Source organism: Rhincodon typus, chromosome 2 (genome assembly GCF_021869965.1).
Source record: "Rhincodon typus isolate 14 chromosome 2, sRhiTyp1.1, whole genome shotgun sequence".
In the NCBI taxonomy this organism is placed as follows: Eukaryota; Metazoa; Chordata; class Chondrichthyes; order Orectolobiformes; family Rhincodontidae; genus Rhincodon; species Rhincodon typus.
The window spans coordinates 113,483,028-113,503,473 of NC_063333.1; the positions used below are offsets into that span (position 1 = coordinate 113,483,028).

Here is a 20,446-nt window from a genome sequence, read left to right on the forward strand (position 1 = left end):
CTACACACTCTTATTAACCTTTTTAGAGACAAAAACAGAAATTTCTCGAAAAACTTAGCAGGTTTAATAGTATCTGTGGAGTGAAATCAAACTTAATGTTTCAGGTCCAGTGACCCTTCTTCAGAACTGATGGTAGCTAGGATAAAGTTTTTTTTATGCAGAAGATAGGATGGCGGGAGGGGGTAAGGAGTTAATGATGGGGAGAGATAGAGCCCAAAGACTGGCAAAGGAGTGGATAGTAGTCAGCCTAAAAGAATAAATAGCTGCTAATGGTGACGATTAGTAGCTAACAATGGGTTGTGTGAAATAGCAGACCATGTGCTAACAAGGCCTGCTGTGTGGGGGTTGGGGTAAGGACTGGGAGAAGGTGCCTCAAGCCGTAAAAATCTTGAACTCAATGTTGAGTCCAGAAGGTTGTGGAGTTCCCAAGAGGAAAAAATGTCAGCCAGGGAACGAGGTGGTGCGTTGGAAGTGCCAGGCAACTGGAAGCTTTTCTGCAAACAGCATGTAGGTGTTCTGTGAAGCAGTCACCCAGTCTACACTTTGATTCCCTAATGTAGAGGAGACTATATTGTGAACAGCAAATGCAGTAGACTAGATTGAGTGAAATACCAGTAAAGTGCTGCTTCACCCAGAACGTGTGTTTAGGTCTTGGATGCTGAGGAGGGAGGAAGTAAATGGGCAGGTGTAATACCTTCTGCGTTTGCAGAGGAAGGTGCCATGAGACTGTGGGATGGTGTTCGGATTGAAGGAAGAGTGGATCAGGGTGTCCTTGCGGAAGCTGACAATACAGGGAAGAGGAAATGGTGGTGGCATCCTGCTGGAGGTGGCGGAAATAGCAGCAATGATCCTCTGGATGTGGATGCTGGTGGGATGATAGGTGAGGACAAGGAGGACCCTATTGCTGCTGTGGGAGGGAAGAGAGGGGGTGAGGGCTGAAGTGCAGGATATGGGTCAGAGCCGGTTGATGGCCTGGTCAACTACGGTGTTGGGAAATCCTCAGTTGAGGAAGAAGGTGGACATTTTGGATGCTCCCTTGTCACATTTGGCATCATCAGAACTGATGTGATGGAGATGGAAGAACTGGGAGAATGGAATAGAGCTCAAAGTCTGTTCTAAAATACCACACAACATCATTACTCTTTTATGGACACCCAAGATTTTCAGACCCCACATGCCATGCCATGGGAATTTCACGTACTACTCATAATATCTCCCAGTGGTAGCTGGGCGGTATCACTATCTGATGAACAACCATCTATTCTTTATCTGCTGGTCTGTGAGGTGGGTATCCACTTCCTCATCAGCACTCCATTCTTAAGTTAATAGCACTCAATAACTTCTTGGGCCTCTACGTCAGTTTTAAGTTGACTTTGCTAACTTATTTAATTCAGTATCTGCTTTCTGAGCCTCAATTAGTGATATTATACCAAATTTTCCCCCTCAATTATCTCAAACAATTTTCACCTCTCAGGCAAATTTCAGTGACCTTTTATTATACTGTCATGTCAACCTTTATTGATGAATTTTAGTTAACTATTATTCCAGTTACCACACAGTATGTAGAAAAAAATCTGGAACCTGTTCCTGTAATTGTTTGGTTTCTTGAACATCCTTTGAGTATTCTGTAATTATGATCTTTAGTCCTGCAAAATCGTTACCCAGAAGTAAATCTTCTCCCTCGATAGGTAATGTCTTCACTACTCTGACAATTATTTCTCTTGATAATAAGTCACATTCCAATGTACTCTACTTAATGGAACTGGAATATATTCTCCACCAGTCCCATTTACTAGTACCTTAGCTCCCATTGAACTTGCTGGAGGGAAAACCAAGTCTTGCTGCAGTAAAAGCAACTGTGTTGCCCCTGTATCTCTTTCTATGTTTAGCTTGGATTTGGGTTTAGCTACCTCACCTGAAGAAAACAGAGTAACCTTGCCCCTCGATAAAAACTGTGTATACCTCTCATCTACCTTGCATATTTCTTTTTTAACGAAGAATTCACCTCTTTGTTGTAGTTAGAGGTACAATCTGGTCCATGGTGTTGTCTTTTTGAGTTCCCTTCAACTTATTTATTATGAATTTCTATCACAACTTCCAACATTCCTAACAAACATGTACTAACTTATTACAATAGAAACATTTATGCTTCTGAACTTCACTTCCACCCTCAACGCTTTCCTTCCTGATTGGAGGACATTCTTCAGACATTCCCTATTGTGTATTCTCTAGCCTGGCTACCTGTCTTCCTTTCACTCTTCCACATTTTACTTTTCTCAAATTTCTGGTGACAAAACAAAGTTTTATGGATTAGTTCATAATCGCTAGCCATTATAGCTGCTTGTTTTGCCATTGCTACCCTTTGGTCTTCTACACAAGTTCTTATTACATAAGATAGGGAAGTTTTAAATTCTTCTAAGAATAACTTCCCTGAGAGCATCATAAGTATTTTCAGCCTTTAATGCAGTTACGCACCTGTTAAAATTGTTTTGTTTAACTCCCTCAAACTCAACAGAAGTTTGTTCAGGCCGTTTCCTTTAGTTCCAAAACCTCTGCCTGTATGTTTCTGGGACCAATTCATATGCATTTAACTTAAAATAGCCCTTTCTACTTCTTCATAATCTCTAGCGCCTTTCTCCGACAAGATGGCATAAATTTCGAGCTCTACCAGGTAATTTACTTTGTATGGGCAATATCCAATCTGCATTTGGCCACCCCATCTGGGTCTCTACTTTTTCAAATGACATGAAATGCTTCCATGTCCTTCTTTTCAAATACTGGCTAGGCCTTCACAATCTTAAAACATCTCCTGACTAAATTGCAGACTATGACTAGGTCTTTCCTCTTCAAAGCGCTCCCAAACTTCTGGTTTAGCCTGCTAAACTGTATCATTTGTAATTTAAATTCTCTTTTTCCTCCCTTTCCAGTTATTTTAATTTTTTTTTGGGAATTCTTTCTCTCTTTCTGTCATTTGGAAGTTCACCTCCAATTTATTCATTTCTAATGGCCTTTCCTTCAACTTAAGGTTCACTGATTCATCCATTGTACTACCTGGACTACTTGATCTCTCTGGTATTTTCATTAAACCAAGTTGATATTAAATCTATTACATCTGCCTTCTCAGCTCACCCTGGCTCTGTTACCTTAGCTCTAATCATGACCCACAACAGTACGAGGGAAACCTCTGACACTTACAAAAAATCTTTAATAAGTTCTAGTGCCATCTTAAGTCTGTACACAAACTTAGTGTCACAGGCACCAAGGCGTAGCAAAATCCAATACCAGACTTGCATTGTCCATGTTCCCAAATCCTGGTGTTGAGCTGCCAATTATATCATCATACAGGTATAGTAAGCCAAACCAAATCAGCTTCACTATCAACATTAACTAAGTAATGTATAGTAAACAACTAATAAAAAGTATAAATTATATCACAATCTGGATTACAATAAGGCAAAGTCTGGACTGCAGGATTTATGAAAAGACAGACTGCATTGACTGAACACTTCTGCAGTTACGTGTCTGTTTAGAATCTCTTCAGCTGAGTCTTTGAATCAGACACAATGACAAATGAGAGAGGAACTCCCTTCCTAACAATTTTGTAGTTGCACCTTTGCTGCATTGACTGCAATGATTCAACAATGTGTCGCACCACCCCTTCAAGGGCAATTAGGGATGGACAGTATATGTGGGAGTAGTCAGCAACATCCACATCGCATGCAAGAACACAAAAATCTGGCAAATTTGCTCCAGACCTCAGTCATCTCACAGAGATGTAGTATCAGAATGGGGCTTGATGTGACTGATGGCATAGTGAAAATCTAGGAGATAGAGCTCAAGAGTCCATAGGAAGTCATCCTATGTAACAGGTACAATGTACAGATAGCCATGAGGATCAGCATGAATGCAACCCAAGTCACCTTGCAGCAGGACACTATCCAAAGCAAGGAGGAGTAGAAGAAGTCCAAATGATAGTTGTAAGGATTCAGTAACTAGGGGGACAAATAGAATCTTTTTTCTAGATTCATTCGTGCAACATATATATTGCTGACAGGCCAGCATTCTATTGCCCATCTCTGGTTTCCCTTGAGAAGGTGATAGTGAGCTGCCTTCTTGAACTTCTGCAGTCTGCATGCTGTAGGTTGATCCAAACTGCCCTTAGAGAGGAATTCCATGATTTTGACCCAGCAATGTGAAAGAATGGTGATATATTTCCAAGTCAGGATGATGAGTAACTTGGAGGCAAACATGCAGGTGGTGGTGTTCCTCTGCCCCTGTCCTTCTAGATGGAAGTGGTCATGGATTTGGAAGGTGCTGTCTAAGGATCTATGGTAAATTTCTGCATTGCATCAAGTAGATAGTACACAATGCTGCTACTGAGCATCAATGGTGGAGGGAATGGATGCTTGTGGATGTGGTGCTAACCAAATGGGCTGCTTTGTCCTGGATGATGTCAAGCTTCTTGAGTGCTGTTGGAGCTGCACTCAGCCAGGCATTCCATCACACTCCTGACTTGTGCCTTGTAGATGGTGGATAGGCTTTGGGGAGTCAGTAGGTGAATTACTTGCTGCAGTATTCCTAGCTTCTGACCTGCTCTTGTAGCCACTGTGTTCATGTGATAGGTCCAGTTGAGTTTCTGGTCAATGGTAACTCCAAGAATGTTGATTGTGGGGAATTTCAGTGATGGTAACATCATTGAATATCAAGGGGCAGTGATCAGATTGTCTCTTATTGGAGACAGTCATTGCCTGCCATCTGTGTAACGCGAATGTTACTTGCCACTTGTCCACCCAAGCCTGGACATTTTCCAGATCTTGTCGCATTTGAATATGGATTGCTTCAGTATATGAGGAGTCACAAGTGGTGCTGAACATTGTGCAATCATTAGCGAACATCCCCTCTTCTGACCTACTGATGGAGGAAAGGTGATTGTTGAAGCAGCTAAAGGTGGTTGGGCCTAGGTCACTACCTTGAGGAACTCTTGCAGAGATATTCTGAAGCTGAATTGACTGACTTCCAAAATCATCTTCCTATGTACCAGGTACGACTCCAATCAACGGAGAGTTTGCCCTGGTACCCACTGATTCCAGTTTTTCCTCAGACACCTCGATGCTACACTTGGTCCAATGTGGCTTTGATCTCAAGAGCTGTCACTCTCACTTAATCTCTGGAATTCAGCTCTATTGTCCACATTTGAATCAAGGCTGTAATGAGGTCAGGAGCTGAGTGGCCCTAGTGGAACCCAAACTGGGCATCAACAAGCGGGTGCCGCCTGATAGCGCTGTTGATGACACCTTCATCACTTTATTGATGATCGAGAGTAGACTGATGGGACAGTAACTGGCTGGGTTGGATTTGTCCTGCTTTGTGTGCTCAGGTCATGCCTGGCCAATTTTTCCACATTGTCAGTTAGATGCCAATGTTGCAACTATATTGGAACAGCTGGACTATGGAAGCAGCAGGTTCTAGAGCCCAAGTCTTCAGTACTATTGCCAAACTGTTTCAGGGCCCATAGCTTTTGTAGTATCCAGTGCCATGAACCATTTCTTGGTATCATGCAGGTGAATCAAATTGGCTAAAGACTGGTATCTGTAATGCTGGTGACCACTAAGGAGGTTTAGATGGATCATCCCTTTTGCACTACCAGCTGAAGATTGCTGCGAAAGCTTCAGCCTTAACTTTTGCACTTATGTGTTGGGCTCTTCCATTATTGAGGATGGGAATATTTGTGGAGCTTCTTCCTCCAGTGATTTGTTTAATTGTCCACCACCATTCAGGACTACAGAGTTTAGATGTGAGTCATTGATTGTGGGATCACTTAGTTTTGTCTATTACTTGTTGCTTACACTGTTTGGCATACAAGTGGTCCTATTTGGTAGCTTCACAAGGTTGACATCTCATTTTCAGGTACGCCTGGTGCTACTCCTGGCATGCCCTCCTGCACTCTCCATTGAACCAGGGCTGATCTCTTGGCCTGATTGTAATAGTTGAGTGGGGATATGCCAGGCCATGAGGTTTCAGATTGTGGAGTACATTTGTCCTGCTGTTGATGGTTCACAGCACCTCATGGATGCCCAATCTTGAGTAGCTCGGTAATTGGTATCAATAGTCCCATTTGGCATGTTATGTAACTGGTACCAGGTGTGGTGAATCTCAAACCAATCTGAAAGAATATTAGAGAAAGACAGAAAAGATCCAGTTTGTTGTGATCCTTGTTTGGATTAACAACGTACAGAACAGAATGCAAGCGGCTCTGTTTAGAGAGTATCAGTTTTTTTTTATTCATTCACGGGATGAGGGGTCACTGGCTAGGCCAGCATTTATTACCCATCCCAGAGGGCAGTTAAGTGTTAACCACATTGCAGTAGTTCTGGAATCACATACAGGCCAGACCAGGTAAGGATAGCAGTTTCCTGTCCTAAAGGACATTAGGGAACCAGATGGGTTTTTTCAACAATCAACAATGGATTCATGGTCATCATTGGACTCAATTCCAGATTTTTAAAAACTGAATTCAAATTCCAAATGGTGGGATTTGAAACCAGGTCCCCAGAACATTACCTGGGTCTCTGGAATAACAGTCTAGTGATAATACCACTAGGCCATAGGAGTGAAATTAAGGAACGGGGTCTCAAGACTAATAACCAGAGATTATGGTATCCCTGGATTCTTATCCAAACCATATGCAAATTGTCACAGGTACATTCAGATTGGAGATATAAACATTGAGTGGAAGTGATGTCGGAAAAAGAGATTCCAGGAGTTTATGGGGCACCAGCACGAAGTATTAGAACAAGGATGAACTGGACTGAAAGAAGGACTACACTGGAACTCAGAATTCCAGTGGAAGGTTAATTAGGGTGGTAAATGGTGGTACAATTATCAGGTGCTGCAAATAATTGCACAAAATCAAGAGAACACAGAATAGAAGAGTCCAAAATTGTGCTTTTGTCACTATGAGTAAAGACAAAACTAAATGATGCAAAGTAATTAAATGAAGACAGAATTAAAACAGTGTGAGTAAAACATTAGAGAAAAAGCACACGTTCAGGTGTGTGGTCTAAATAATTGTTCTTTGGATAAACAGAGTAAAAGGACAGAATTTGAATAATGAGTAACAGGCACAAATTCATCTTGGGAGGATATGATGTGGCAGCCATTACTAAGACAAGGTACAAGACAATCAAGTCTAGGAAGTAAATACATCTGGTTATAATGTCTACAGAAAAGATGAGGGGGAACGGTGATTTTGGGTGGGGAGTACTGCCTTGCTGATGAAAGTTAAATTCAATTCATTAATAAAAGAAGATCAATGGGAAACTTTACGGGTTCATGGCAGCAAGGTAATACATTTTTGAGCATGCTCAGGACAGTTTACTGCAACAGTGTAGTCAAGAATTAGCGAGAGAGCATCTAATGTTGAATTTATTAATGAATAATGAGCCATATTTATATATTTAACAGCCATATGTGAACAGTTACCCAACAGCATTTTATGATCAAGTTAAATGCATTTTTTTTGGAAGGGGAAATGTGAAATGCTAAAGTTCTAGATTTAGGCAAAGCTAACTTTCAAAACAGCAGCAGCTATGGATAACTAAATAAGAGACAACGGCAAACTGAACAGAAAATATAACGATGCAAAGAAATCTCATATGCTGACGAATGGGAGAGTTGCAAAGTATGGTTAAGAATACATGAGGGCATCCAGCAAATTTGGCCAAAACCTCACAAATAGCCCAAAAGAAATCAAAGATGGAGGTAAAAAAAATTCACCTTATACATGACAACAAGGTGCAGGGCTGGATGAACACAGCAGGCCAAGCAGCATCATAGGAGCAGAAAGGCTGACGTTTCGGGCCTAGACCCTTCATCAGAAAAGGGGGAGGGGAAGGGGGTTCTAAAATAAATAGGGAGAGAGTGGGAGTCGGATAGAAGATGGATAGAAGAGAGGATAGGTGGAGAGGAAACAAACAGGTCGAAGAGGCAGGGATGGGGCCAGTAAAGGTGAGTGTAGTGGGGAGTTAGGGAGGGGATAGGTCAATCCAGGGAGGACGGACAAACCCGTGCAGGGAGGCGCAGTTGTAGTGTGTCGCACTGACCTCTACATCGCCGAGGCCAGACGCCAACTCTCCGACACCTCCTCCTACCGCCCCCTTGATCATGACCCCACCCCTGAGCACCAAACCATCATCTCCCAAACCATCCACAACCTCATCACCTCAGGTGACCTCCCACCCACAGCCTCCAACCTCATCGTTCCCCATCCTCGCACTGCCCGCTTCTATCTCCTTCCCAAAATCCACAAACCTGAATGCCCTGGTCGACCCATTGTCTCCGCCTGCTCCTGCCCCACCGAACTGATCTCCAACTATCTGGACTCCATTTTCTCCCCCTTGGTCCAGGAACTCCCTACCTATGTCCGTGACACCACCCACACCCTCCATCTCCTCCAGAACTTCCAATTCCCCGGTCCCCAACACCTCATCTTTACCATGGGCGTCCAGTCCCTCTACACCTGCATTCCCCATGCAGATGGCCTAAAGGCCCTCCGCTTCTTCCTGTTCCGCAGGCCCGACCAGTCCCCCTCCACTGACACCCTCAACCACTTAGCCAAACTCGTCCTCACCCTCAACAACTTCTCTTTCAATTCCTCCCACTTCCTACAGACAAAGGGGGTGGCCATGGGTACCTGCATGGGCCCAAGTTACGCCTGCCTCTTTGTAGGTTACGTGGAACAATCCCTCTTCCGTACCTACATCGGCCCTAAACCTCACCTCTTCCTCCGTTACATTGATGACTGTATCGGCGCCGCCTCGTGCTCCCACGAGGAGCTCAAACAGTTCATCCACTTCACTAACACCTTCCACCCCAACCTTAAGTTTACCTGGACCATCTCTAACACCTCTCTCCCCTTCCTGGACCTCTCTGTCTCCATATCGGGCAACCACCTAGAAACCGATATTCATTTCAAGCCCACCGACTCCCACAGCTACCTAGAATACTCCTCCTCCCACCCACCTTCCTGCAAAAATGCTATCCCCTATTCCCAATTCCTTCACCTCCGCCACATCTGCTCCCAGGATGAGGCATTCCACTCCCGTACATCTCAGTTGTCCTCGTTTTTCCACGCAATAAGAACCCCCCTCATCCTCACGTACCACCCCACCAACCTCCGGATCCAACGCATCATCGTCCGACACGTCCGCCGTCTGCAATCCGACCCCACCACCAAAGACATCTTTCCCTCCCCACCCTTATCTGCTTTCCGGAGGGACCACTCTCTCCATGACTCCCTTGTCCACTCCACGCTCCCCTCCAGCTCCACCACACCCGGCACTTTTCCCTGCAATCGCAGGAAGTGCTACACCTGCCCCCATACCTCCTCCCTCACCCCCATCCCAGGCCACAAGAAGACTTTCCACATCAAGCAGATGTTCACCTGCACATCTGCCAATGTGGTATACTGCATCCGCTGTGGCTTCCTCTACATCGGGGAAACCAAGCGGAGGCTCGGGGACCGCTTTGCAGAACACCTACGCTCGGTTCGCAATAAACAACTGCACCTCCCAGTCGCGAACCATTTCAACTCCCCCCTCCCATTCCTCAGACGACATGTCCATCCTGGGCCTCCTGCAGTGCCACAACGATGCCACCCGAAGGTTGCAGGAACAGCAACTCATATTCCACTTGGGAACCCTGCAGCCCAATGGTATCAATGTGGATTTCACAAGCTTCAAAATCTCCCCTCCCCCTACCGCATCCCAAAACCAGCCCAGCTCGTCCCCGCCTCCCTAACCTGTTCTTCCTCCCATCTATCCCCTCCTCCCACCTCAAGCCGCACCCCCATCTCCTACCTACTAACCTCATCCCACCCCCTTGACCTGTCTGTCCTCCCTGGACTGACCTATCCCCTCCCTAACTCCCCACCTACACTCACCTTTACTGGCCCCATCCCCGCCTCTTCGACCTGTTTGTTTCCTCTCCACCTATCCATCTTCTATCCGCCTCCCACTCTCTCCCTATTTATTTCAGAACCCCCTTCCCCTCCCCCTTTTCTGATGAAGGGTCTAGGCCCGAAACGTCAGCCTTTCTGCTCCTGTGATGCTGCTTGGCCTGCTGTGTTCCTCCAGCCCTGCACCTTGTTGTCTCGGATTCTCCAGCATCTGCAGTTCCTACTATCTCTGAATCACCTTATACATATTAGCTTATACAATGACTGGATAACTGCAGATTCTCAGCAAGTGCAGAAAAACAATAATATTTGACTGGAAGAACAATGAGTACAGGAGGAAAAGATACAGATCGTGTATCTCCCATGCTACTGCTCCAAATTCTCCAACACAAGCTGCCATCCTCCCACCCTTTTTGCTCCGCCAATCATAGATTCTGTCTCTGGAGGAGCTACAACAGCCAAGAATAAGATTGAAGGCCAAGGAGCAGACGTGCTGCATTATGAGGCTGACCCATTCAATCTCCTCCTGCACCAAATGATAAGAATGGAGGAGAAGTAGAAAAATAAGAAAGTTCGAAACTGGCTCAAAACCTAGTAATGAAGCCAGAGACATGCGCACAGCAGCAACCAAAGCGAGAATGTCTTCAAGGGCAGCAATCATAGATTCTGTCTTTGGAAGAGCAACAAAAGTGGGACAGACAGGAAGTAGGAACTGCAGATGCTGGAGAATCTGAGATAACAAGGTGTAGAGCTGGATGAACAAAGCAGGCCAAGCAGCATCAGAGGAGCAGGAAGGCTGACGTTTCGGGCCTAGAACCTTCTTCAGAAAAAAAAGAGAACCTGTGATTGGAGCAGCTGGTGCAGAAAGCACAGGAGAAAGAGAGGTGTGACTGGAGGAGTAGCTGTGATCTCTCACTCATTCCTGATCCAACCAAAACTCCGTATTTAGATCCCGCTCCCACCATTTAGCAGAGGTACAATTTTCATTTAAGCCTCACACCAGCAGCTGAAGGGCGGAACATATACTTGAAATGACAGATTTCCAAGATGCCAGTATCAGAAACATGCAAACAGGGAAAATTTCTCATCCCTACTTACTTTTATGTAATATTAACCCATTTCTCCTAAATTAGTGGCCAAGGTAATATGGTGGTAGAATAAATTGAATTCAGAAATGTAAACTATTTCTTCAGATTGTTAGCTCATCTTTGGCTAAAAGAAGCTGGATTTTGGTGTCAGTTACCTGGTATCCAAGCACTCCTCAACATCTTCCTCCAATCCACTATCCTCCTCAGGGTGCTTCTTAGAATCACAGCCTTCACCTAGAATGAGGCAAAACAAGTTTTAAACAAAATAAATTTGTAGGAGCAACCAAGATATATAAACAGAATTAAAAATAACCTCACCTACAAAAAACAACCTGCTTTGGTGACTCTAGAGGTTGCAAGATAGAAACAAAGCTGAAAGTGGTATAGTTCACATTCCCAGGTGCTGATCCAGGCAAAGCACTGCAAAATTTAGTGCCAGGTGGGACTGTATGTCAATGATCCCTTTATCTCCACTAAATGCTTTGATTCATGCTACTATGCTGTTCAAAAGTTAATGACATATTTTGACATTTTGATACAACGTTATCCAACAACAGTAGTTAACCCAGTCCAGACTGGGTATAGAACACGGGACCTTTGACCTTCACAATATTCAGTGCCACCAGTAGTGTGTTGTTATTACCTTAACATTGGGAGCTCCACAACTTTTCCTTTGTAAAAGATTTGTCTTTGCTAAAGGGCACAAACTAATTAGTCAAAAATCAAGAAATTCTTCTCTCACGTCAGGTATATAACAGTTTCATTTAGCAGAAAAGGTTGCAACGTGCTGCACATAGGTGTGATCAGACAAAAATTAACACCACTGCACAGGAGGCAATTTTAAAAGGGATGACTAAACCTGTCAAAGAGGCAGATTTTAAGGAGAGTTGTAAAAAAGGAGAGCCAGAGGAGTTTAAGGGAAGGAATTTCAGCACATGGGCCTCAATGGCTAATGACACAGCACACAATGGTGGGACAAACAGATGCGTAAGAGGTTAAAAGGGAGAGTTTGGGGCGAATAATGCAAAGCTGGTGCCAGCGACAATGATAACATGGAGCAAGACTGGGAGTATGACGATGAGAATTTTGAATTTGAGACATCAAGGGAACAGAAAACAACACTGGTCAACGAGGACAGAGGTGATGAGACAGCAGGATAAGCAGTGAACAAAGAGAGGTCTGGGACAGGAATGTCCAACATACGACAAATTGGGTTGCAATGTTGAAATCACCATTTAAAAATGGATCAAGTATCTAGCATACAATCTATTCCACCTAACATTTACAATAAATCATCCTCCTAAAAATTTTTTGTATTAGTTCCACTTTCACCTCAGTAATTTAACTCAGCATTAAAATTATTCATTGTACACTGTGGACAATGTACCTGAAAAAAATAAAAGAAAATTACCTTTATCCCACTTAAAGCACTACATGAGAAGTGTACAGGCAGGTTACCAATAGTTTAGTCCTGTGTTAGACATTGTACCCCATAGTCCCTTATTATGCAACCACTTGTTACAGCAACTCCAATGTGCTTATATTCGAAAAATATCAGGACGTGGCAGGCTGACATAAAACAGTTTTCAAAAGTTTAATTTGGATGTGTAGTGCTGACAACAAAAACTTCGATCATTTTTTTTCTTGGAGCACTTCAGTACCAAAGCATCAGAATGCAAACAGTTGATCAGTTTCCATGTGAAAGAATCTCAAATCATTGATCAGTGGGAAAAAAAATTAATTACATAATGTGTCAGAAATCCAACTGAATGGCAAAAAAGTACGCTCTACCTTCTTTACTCGAGTCAGGTGTCTGGTCATTCCTAGAAGGCAAAGCGAATCATTCAGTATACTGCTCATCTTACAGCCGGTGTCCTGCAGCATATAGTGCAAACTTCAGACAGAAGTATTAATTACTTGAAAAGTTGAAAACTAAAATTAAAGTTGAAAACATCCCAAACCTTGTATGTCCTTCACAGGTGAAGTTGCTTTTCTACAAATATACTATACAACATTTTTGGGATGGGTAGTAAGCAGAATGAGGATATTTCTCAGTTGCTATTAATCCTGCATAAACTATTCTGCATTACAATTAAAGAACTTGCATTTGTATGGAATAGCTCAAAGCATTTTACAAACAATGGGTAACTTATGAAGTATGGTCAATACTGTGTAGTCAAACTGGGTGGACAAACTGGTGCAGAAAATATATAAGCAGATGAGTATTTAAACGGTGTTTAGTGGTGTTAGTACAGGAAGGATTTGAGAACTGTATGTTCTTTTTCACTAAAGCTAAGGTTATTTTACTTCCACCTGAATGGGAAGATGGGTCTTTATTTTCCTTAAAAATGTGAATTTACTGCCTATCCCTAAGACGTGTTTGATACAACCATGCAAATTGATGTGTCATTTTGGATGGTATTAATATTCCAGCAATTTTAATGCAACTGCCCAAAATACATTGAATTTAAGTATGTGTAAAACAGCACTCTGGTAACTTAGCCCTGCCTCTGCACTGTACTTAAACATCAGCCCATACATTTAGTTCTGTAGTCAGGCTTCAGCTTTTGCCGTGAAGTAAGAATTCTAACCATTGAGCCAGACTAACAATAACCACTTTAACTGAATGGACAGCATAAATGCACACATTTTGTTTTCATAATGGGATATCTTTATTATAAGTTCTACTGCAATTAATTTTCATGATGTTGTTTTATCTCATTAAAGCTAGAACCGGAGTCAAACAAACTGAATCACATTTCTGGGCAGATGGCGATAAAAATAATTTTTAACATGTAAATCTAGTAGACTTGTATATCAGACACAGAAATAGAGAAACAGCAAAATTTCAATGACTTTAAAAAGATATAAATTTGAACAGGTTAGACCCATTTTTAACTGATTAAAAACAGCAGCCCAGAAAAGTTCAAATTCTGTGTTTTCTCTACATTTTTTGAGCAATTTTACAAAACTAACAGAGTCAGGGCCAATCAGATTTTCTTAATGATCATATTATTAAAATTTTATATATATGACTTTGTAGCAGCTACAAAATTTGTGCCTGTATACAAAATGGGTACAAATCTAATAAAATCCACCATTGTTAACAGCAGTTAATAACTTCTAAATTTCTTCTCATTTGAAAACTTTGACATTGTTTCATCAAAGGAAATGCTGTCCCAAATTTAACACAATATGAACAATGTACTTGCTGCTGAGCAACATCTTGACTTCAAAATGCTTATCATAGAATTCCTAGTGTGGAAACAAGCCATTCGGCCCAACAAGCCCACAACACCGAACAGCATCTCACCCAGACCCACTCCCCCTACCTCTGCAATTTCCCATGTCTAACCCACCTAACCTAAACATCCCTGGACACTATGGGCAATCCACCTACCCTACACATCTCTGTACTGTGGGAGGAAACCAGAGCACCCAGAGGAAACGCATCAGACACGGGAAGAATGTGCAAACTCCACACAGTCACTAGAGGGTGGAAGTGAACCCGGCTGAGGCTGCAATGCTAACCACTGAGCCACTGTGCTGCTCTTGTTTTAAAATTCCTTTGTGGCTTCACCTCAGTCTATTTTTGTGACCTTCTGCCCCACTATTTTCCAAACTATCTACTCTCTTGAACTTCTGGCTTTTGAAACATACCTGATACTCCACCAATGGTGGCCAAGTGTTCAAGTGCCTCGACTATAAACTCTGGAATTCCTTCCCTGTACTTTTGCGCCTCCTTATTTCGGTTCCTTCCTTCAAGACACTTTTTTCAACCTACTGCATTGACCAAGCTTTTGGTTAACTGACCCAATATCTCCTTGTGTTGTTCAGTCTCTATTTTATTCCATCATGCCCTGTGAAGAGCCTTTGGGTGTTTTATTAATTAATAGTTCTAAACATATGTAGTTGTGCAGTTTTAACTAGAACCATAATGTTAAAGAGTGGTGGAGTGATTAGGTTTTAGAAGGAACAGGCTATTTGTAATAGATTAAGGTATTACCTTTATGCTTTTAGAATATATAATACACAAGGGAAGTTGGCAGAAAATAAAAATAAACCAGAACTTGTCAAAATGTACTCAAACAGCCTCAATAACACGTGATCCTGTTTTCTCATTTCTATTCCAGTCAGACTGAGGCTTACGTAACATGAACATGTGTAGCAAACTAAGCTCAGACTTGCAATCAAATCTGTAATCTGGACCTTGATTGCTTTATTAGATTTTCACAAAATACAAATCATTCCTAACAGTTGTTGAGCAATTAATTGCTGGCTTTTCAAATTTTTCACATGGGCCCTCTTGTGGCACAGTGGTGATGTCCCTAACCCTGGACCAGTTCAAGTTCCACCTTGAAGGTGAGCAATAACATCTTTGAACAGGATGATTACAATTTTCTTGACAGATTGTGTAAGCAATGGAACGACCTCAACTGTTTTTAAAAGGCAATGCTTACAACTCAGAATTAGAAAGAAACAGGGCAACTGCGCAATGTTTTGAATAATGTTAATTTTATAAACTGAGACAGATATGTACATTAAATAGGTAACCAATCTTCAAGACGATTACTATTTACTTTATTATCTTTGTACTTCAAAAGTGTCTTGTTTAACAATTGTCTACTTACTTATCTGAGACTGAAGTGATCGCTTCAAGAATATTATCTGGAAGCAACTTGCGTTTCTAGTATATATAATAACAAAATAGAAAAAGAGAGAGATTATCAAACAGATATTATGCCATCTACCAAGCAGAGCCAAATTCCAATTAAAAATTCGTAATTTTAACTTATCCAATGTGGATATATTCAGCCTACATTTGTTTTAACAAAAGCTACAATAGAAATTAGAGGACATCCCAATGCAAAACCCACAGTTTGAGCACTCCGTGTTGAACAGATTGTTTTAATTCATTCAAGACGTGTTGGTGTCACTGGCTATAATTAGCCATCTTAAATGTCCTTGAGAAGGGAGTGGTGATACACCTTTTTGAACCAGAGCAGTCCATGTTGTGTAGGTACACCCACAGTCCTGTTGAGGAGGGAATTTCAGCGTTTGACCCAGCAATGGTAAAAGGAACAGCAATATAGTTCCAAGTCAGGATGGTACATGTGGACACCAGATCGACAGCCCTTCCGGAACAGTAACCTATTCCAATATGCGTCAGAGACCAGGTAAACTGTAAGCCTCTGGAAAGTTAATGCAAAACTGTTTATGTATGGTACTTTATGACAAGTTGAGTAAAGATGGAAGGCCGTTAGCTTGCTTGGAGTTTAGAATAATGGAGGAATATTCAATTTTACCTTTGAAAACTCAGTGACTGAAAGCTTTTCAGATTGTTTTGAGGAGATATAGCTGGGCTAAGAAACCAGCACAGATTCTCTTAAAGAAGGAAGTTTTTTTTAAATAGCAGTTCGGGAAAATAGTTACCTCAGTAGAGAAGTTTAATTTGTGAAATGTTCAAACCAGGAGTGTTTGGTTAGGAATCTGTATGTGATTGAAAGCTGAGAAAGTTTAAACTCTCAGTTTTGAGAGAAGTGGAGCAGGAAGAAACTATAGTTCACACACAAGAAAATGGACTGAATCAGTTAAGTAGAACTTAAAGATTTAGTAGAGGGATAATTTATCTGAATTTGCATCTTGGTAATGGACAGGAAACAAGTCAAAACTTTGTTTTGCTGTGTGTTTTTAAGATTTTTCTGTGTTCTATATATTTAGATGACTTAGTTTTATTTCTTATGGAATAAACTCTCTCCTGTTGTTAAAGAAACACCCTCACGTGACTATGTTTTCATGACTGAATACCACATTAAATAGTGTTAAAAAAAAAGCAGACCAGATTTCATTCTGGGATATGACCCGTATAGCAGTACCATCAGCTGGGATCATAATATTGATCTCATTAGGATTTGAAATCCCTCTATGGTTTCATACCTCCCTATCTCTGCAACCTCCTCCAAACCCAGAACACTCCAAGATCTCTATTCACCACAACTTTGGCTTCTTGTGCATTCCCATTTTAAAAGTGCCACCGCCAGTGACCATGCCTTAAGCAACTATTGCCCAAGGCTCTGGAATTACCACTCTAAATAATGCCCCCAACACTTTTAAGACTGCTACCTAAATTCTAACTCAGCCAGTTGTTTTTCATCATCCATCCTATTGTCTTTTTGTATTGTTCAGGATCAAACTTGAAGTTTCTTGGAACTTTTTATACTATATTAAAGACACTATACAAATATAACTTGCTCTTGTCACTGTTTTGCCCAATGGTAAGAATCAACAATTAATATAATACTGTGCCGGGATTGAAAATGGAAAGGGTTTATTCTGGTTGCCCTGGGCTTAAACAACCCAAAAACTGTTCAGTGCAGTATGACAGTCTAGTGGAATTATTGAGTTTTAAAATAATGTAATTCAACCATAATTTTGGAAAATAGCAAAAAGTGAATAAACATTTTCTAACAAGATAAATATGCAAAAATATCTGCGTAACAGCCTCCAAAACTGAACAGCTCACTAAACTGAAGCAGTAGCAATGGATAAATGAAATGAAGAAGAGCTTCAAGTATGCTTTATATACAAAGTCAAAGTCAAAATTAAGTTAACGAAGTTTGGTATCTTGACTAACAACCGTGCCTTCTGTTCTTTGAATAACTGTTCCTTTCTTCTTCTTTTCTCCTTCAGCAATGCTTTGTCTCTGAAATATTTTAAAACATAATTACAAATAAAAATTGCACTTCCTTTTTTGTCACATTTAAACTTAGCTTGCTGTAATTGCATTGTCCCCCTCATCACTTCCTAGCCACCATTGCCGAAAATAAACATGCTCAAAAATTAAATATTTGGGACATTCTTACCAAATTACTTTCCAGAGAAACTGAACTAATTGCATATTAAAAATAGTATGTCCAATTCGAGAAAGTGGCTGATTCCATACTTTGTCAGGATGACAAGGCCTTGGAGAAATTACAGAGGAAATCTACCAGAATGATACCTGGGATTAGGGATTTCAATTAGGTGGAAACACCAGAAAATCTGGGACTGCTCTCTTTAGAGCAGAGGAGGATACAGGTATTCAAAATTGTGTAGGATTTTGATCAAAAATTCAGGGAGTACACATGTACCTTGGCAGGAATGTGGACTATTGAATTACACAGATTTTTCATGATTTGCAAAAATATCAATGGGGCAATGGGAAGTTTTGTTTTAATGACAAGCAATTACAGTTTAAGATGTATTGCCAAAATGGACAGCAAAAAGATTCAACAATAACATTCAAAAGGGAACATGCGAATACTTAAGAAGGAAGAAAATTTTAGGGGTATAGAAAAAGAGTAGTGCTAATTGGATAGTATTTTTCCATTATTGCTGACAATGGCTTAGAATAACCTTCTGTATTGTACACTACTAAGATAACTGCAAATTAAGATCCAAAAGTTGCTCAGAAGATTCGTCTTTGATTCTGAATGAACAATGCAAACTAAAACAGGCTATTTTTCAAAGGAAGAAAGAATTGTATGAGCTTGGGTAGTTTTATTTTATTCATTTATGGATCTGAACATCACTGGAAATTCCAAAATTTGATGCCCATGCCTAATTGTGCTCAAGCAGGTGGTGGTGAGCTGCCTTTATGAACCAGCTGCAGCGCGTCTGTGCAGGCACATAGAGTCATACAGCATGGATATAGACCTCGCTGACCAAGTTTCCCAAACAAAACTAGTCCCACATGCCTGCATTTGGCCCATAGCCCTCTAAACCTTTCTTATTTATGTACCTATCCAAACGTGTTTTAAATGTCGTAACTGTATTTGTGTCTACCACTTCCTTTGGCAGTTTATTCCACATACGATCCACCCTGTGTGAAAATGGTGCCGCTGAGGTCCCTTTTAAATCTTTCTCCTCTCACCTTATAAAATACACCCCCTAGTTTTGAAATCCTTTCTAAAGCAGGGCGACCAGGACTACACACAGTACTCCAAAAATGGCCTCACCTACATTCTGTACAACTACAACATGACGTCCTAACTTCTATACTCAATGGTCCAAGCAATGAAGGCAAGTGTACTAAATGCCTTCTTAACTAGCCACTCTACCTGCAATGCACCCTTCAAAGAACTATGTACCTGAAGCCCTAGGACTCTATTCGATAACACTACCCAGTGGCTTCACTGCTAACTGTGTATAAGTGCTACCCTTTTTCATTTTATCAAAATGCAATACCTCCCATTTATCCAAATTAAATCCATCTGCCACTCCTCAGCCCAATGGCCCAATTGATCAAGATCCCTTTGTAATCTTAGATAATCTTCTTGACTATACCACTAATTTGACGTCATCTGCAAACTTAACACAAATTCCTCTCAATTCCTCATCCAAATCATTTATATAAATGACAAACAACAATGGACCCAATACCGATCCCTGCGGAACACCCCTAGTCACAGGCCTCCAGTCTGAAAAACAACCCTCAACCACAACCCTCTGTCTTCTATCATCAAACTAATTTTGTATCCAATTGGCAAGGTCTCCCCGAATCCCATGCAATTTAACTTTACAAATCAGTCTACCATGCAAAACCGTGTCAATAACTTACAGTAAAGTCCACGTAGACGTCTACCACGCTGTCCTCATCAATCTTTTTAGTAACGTCCTTAAAAACCTCAATCAAGTTTGTGAGACATGATTTCCCTCGCACAGAACCATGATGACTATCCCTAATCAGTCTTTGCCTCTTCAAATCAATGTAAATCCCATCTTTCAGAATCCTCTCCAACAACTTTTCATAGAATCCTACGGTATGGAAGGTCATTTGGCCCATCGAATCACCAACTGAGCAGATGAATATTATTTGATTTCCGGATGGCAGGACTGACATGTGAGGAAAGACTGGATCGACCGGGCTTGTACTCGTTGGAATTTAGAAGAAAGAGGGGGGATCTCATGGAAACATATAAAATCCCGATGGGATTAGACAGGCCAGATGCGGGAAGAACGTTCCCGATACTGGGGATATCCAGAACTAGGAGGTAAGAATAAGGGGTAAGCCATTCAGGACTAAGATGAGGAAAAATTTTTTCATTCGGAGAATTGTGAACCTGTGGAGTTCTCTCCCACAGGAAGCCGTTGGGCCAGTTCATTAGATATATTCAAGAGGGAGCTGGACGTGGCCCTGTGGATAAAGGGATCAAAGGGTACGGAGAGAAAGTGGGAATTGGATACTGAGACTGCACGATCAGCCATGATCGTATTGAAAAGCGGTGCAGGCTTGAAGGGCCAAAGGGCCTACTCCTGCATCTATTTTCTATTTCTCTGAAGAACAACTAACTCTCCCATGTATAGAACCAAAGAATTTGGGAGAGATAATAAAAAACTATTTCTCGCCAATATTTATGATGAG

General features: G+C 41.5%; 1 protein-coding gene across 1 annotated transcript; it reads right to left on the bottom strand.

Moving 5' to 3' along the window:
* Positions 1-3,185: 3,185 nt before the first annotated feature.
* Positions 3,186-18,156, bottom strand: nol7 (nucleolar protein 7). The gene is made up of 5 exons (XM_048614588.1): positions 17,686-18,156; positions 15,675-15,730; positions 12,835-12,866; positions 11,199-11,277; positions 3,186-6,163 (listed from the first exon to the last, which is right to left on the bottom strand). The coding sequence occupies exons 1-5, from the start codon at positions 17,839-17,841 to the stop codon at positions 6,154-6,156; spliced, it is 333 nt and encodes a 110-aa protein (XP_048470545.1). The 5' UTR covers positions 17,842-18,156; the 3' UTR covers positions 3,186-6,153.
* Between the last annotated feature and the right edge of the window lie 2,290 nt (positions 18,157-20,446).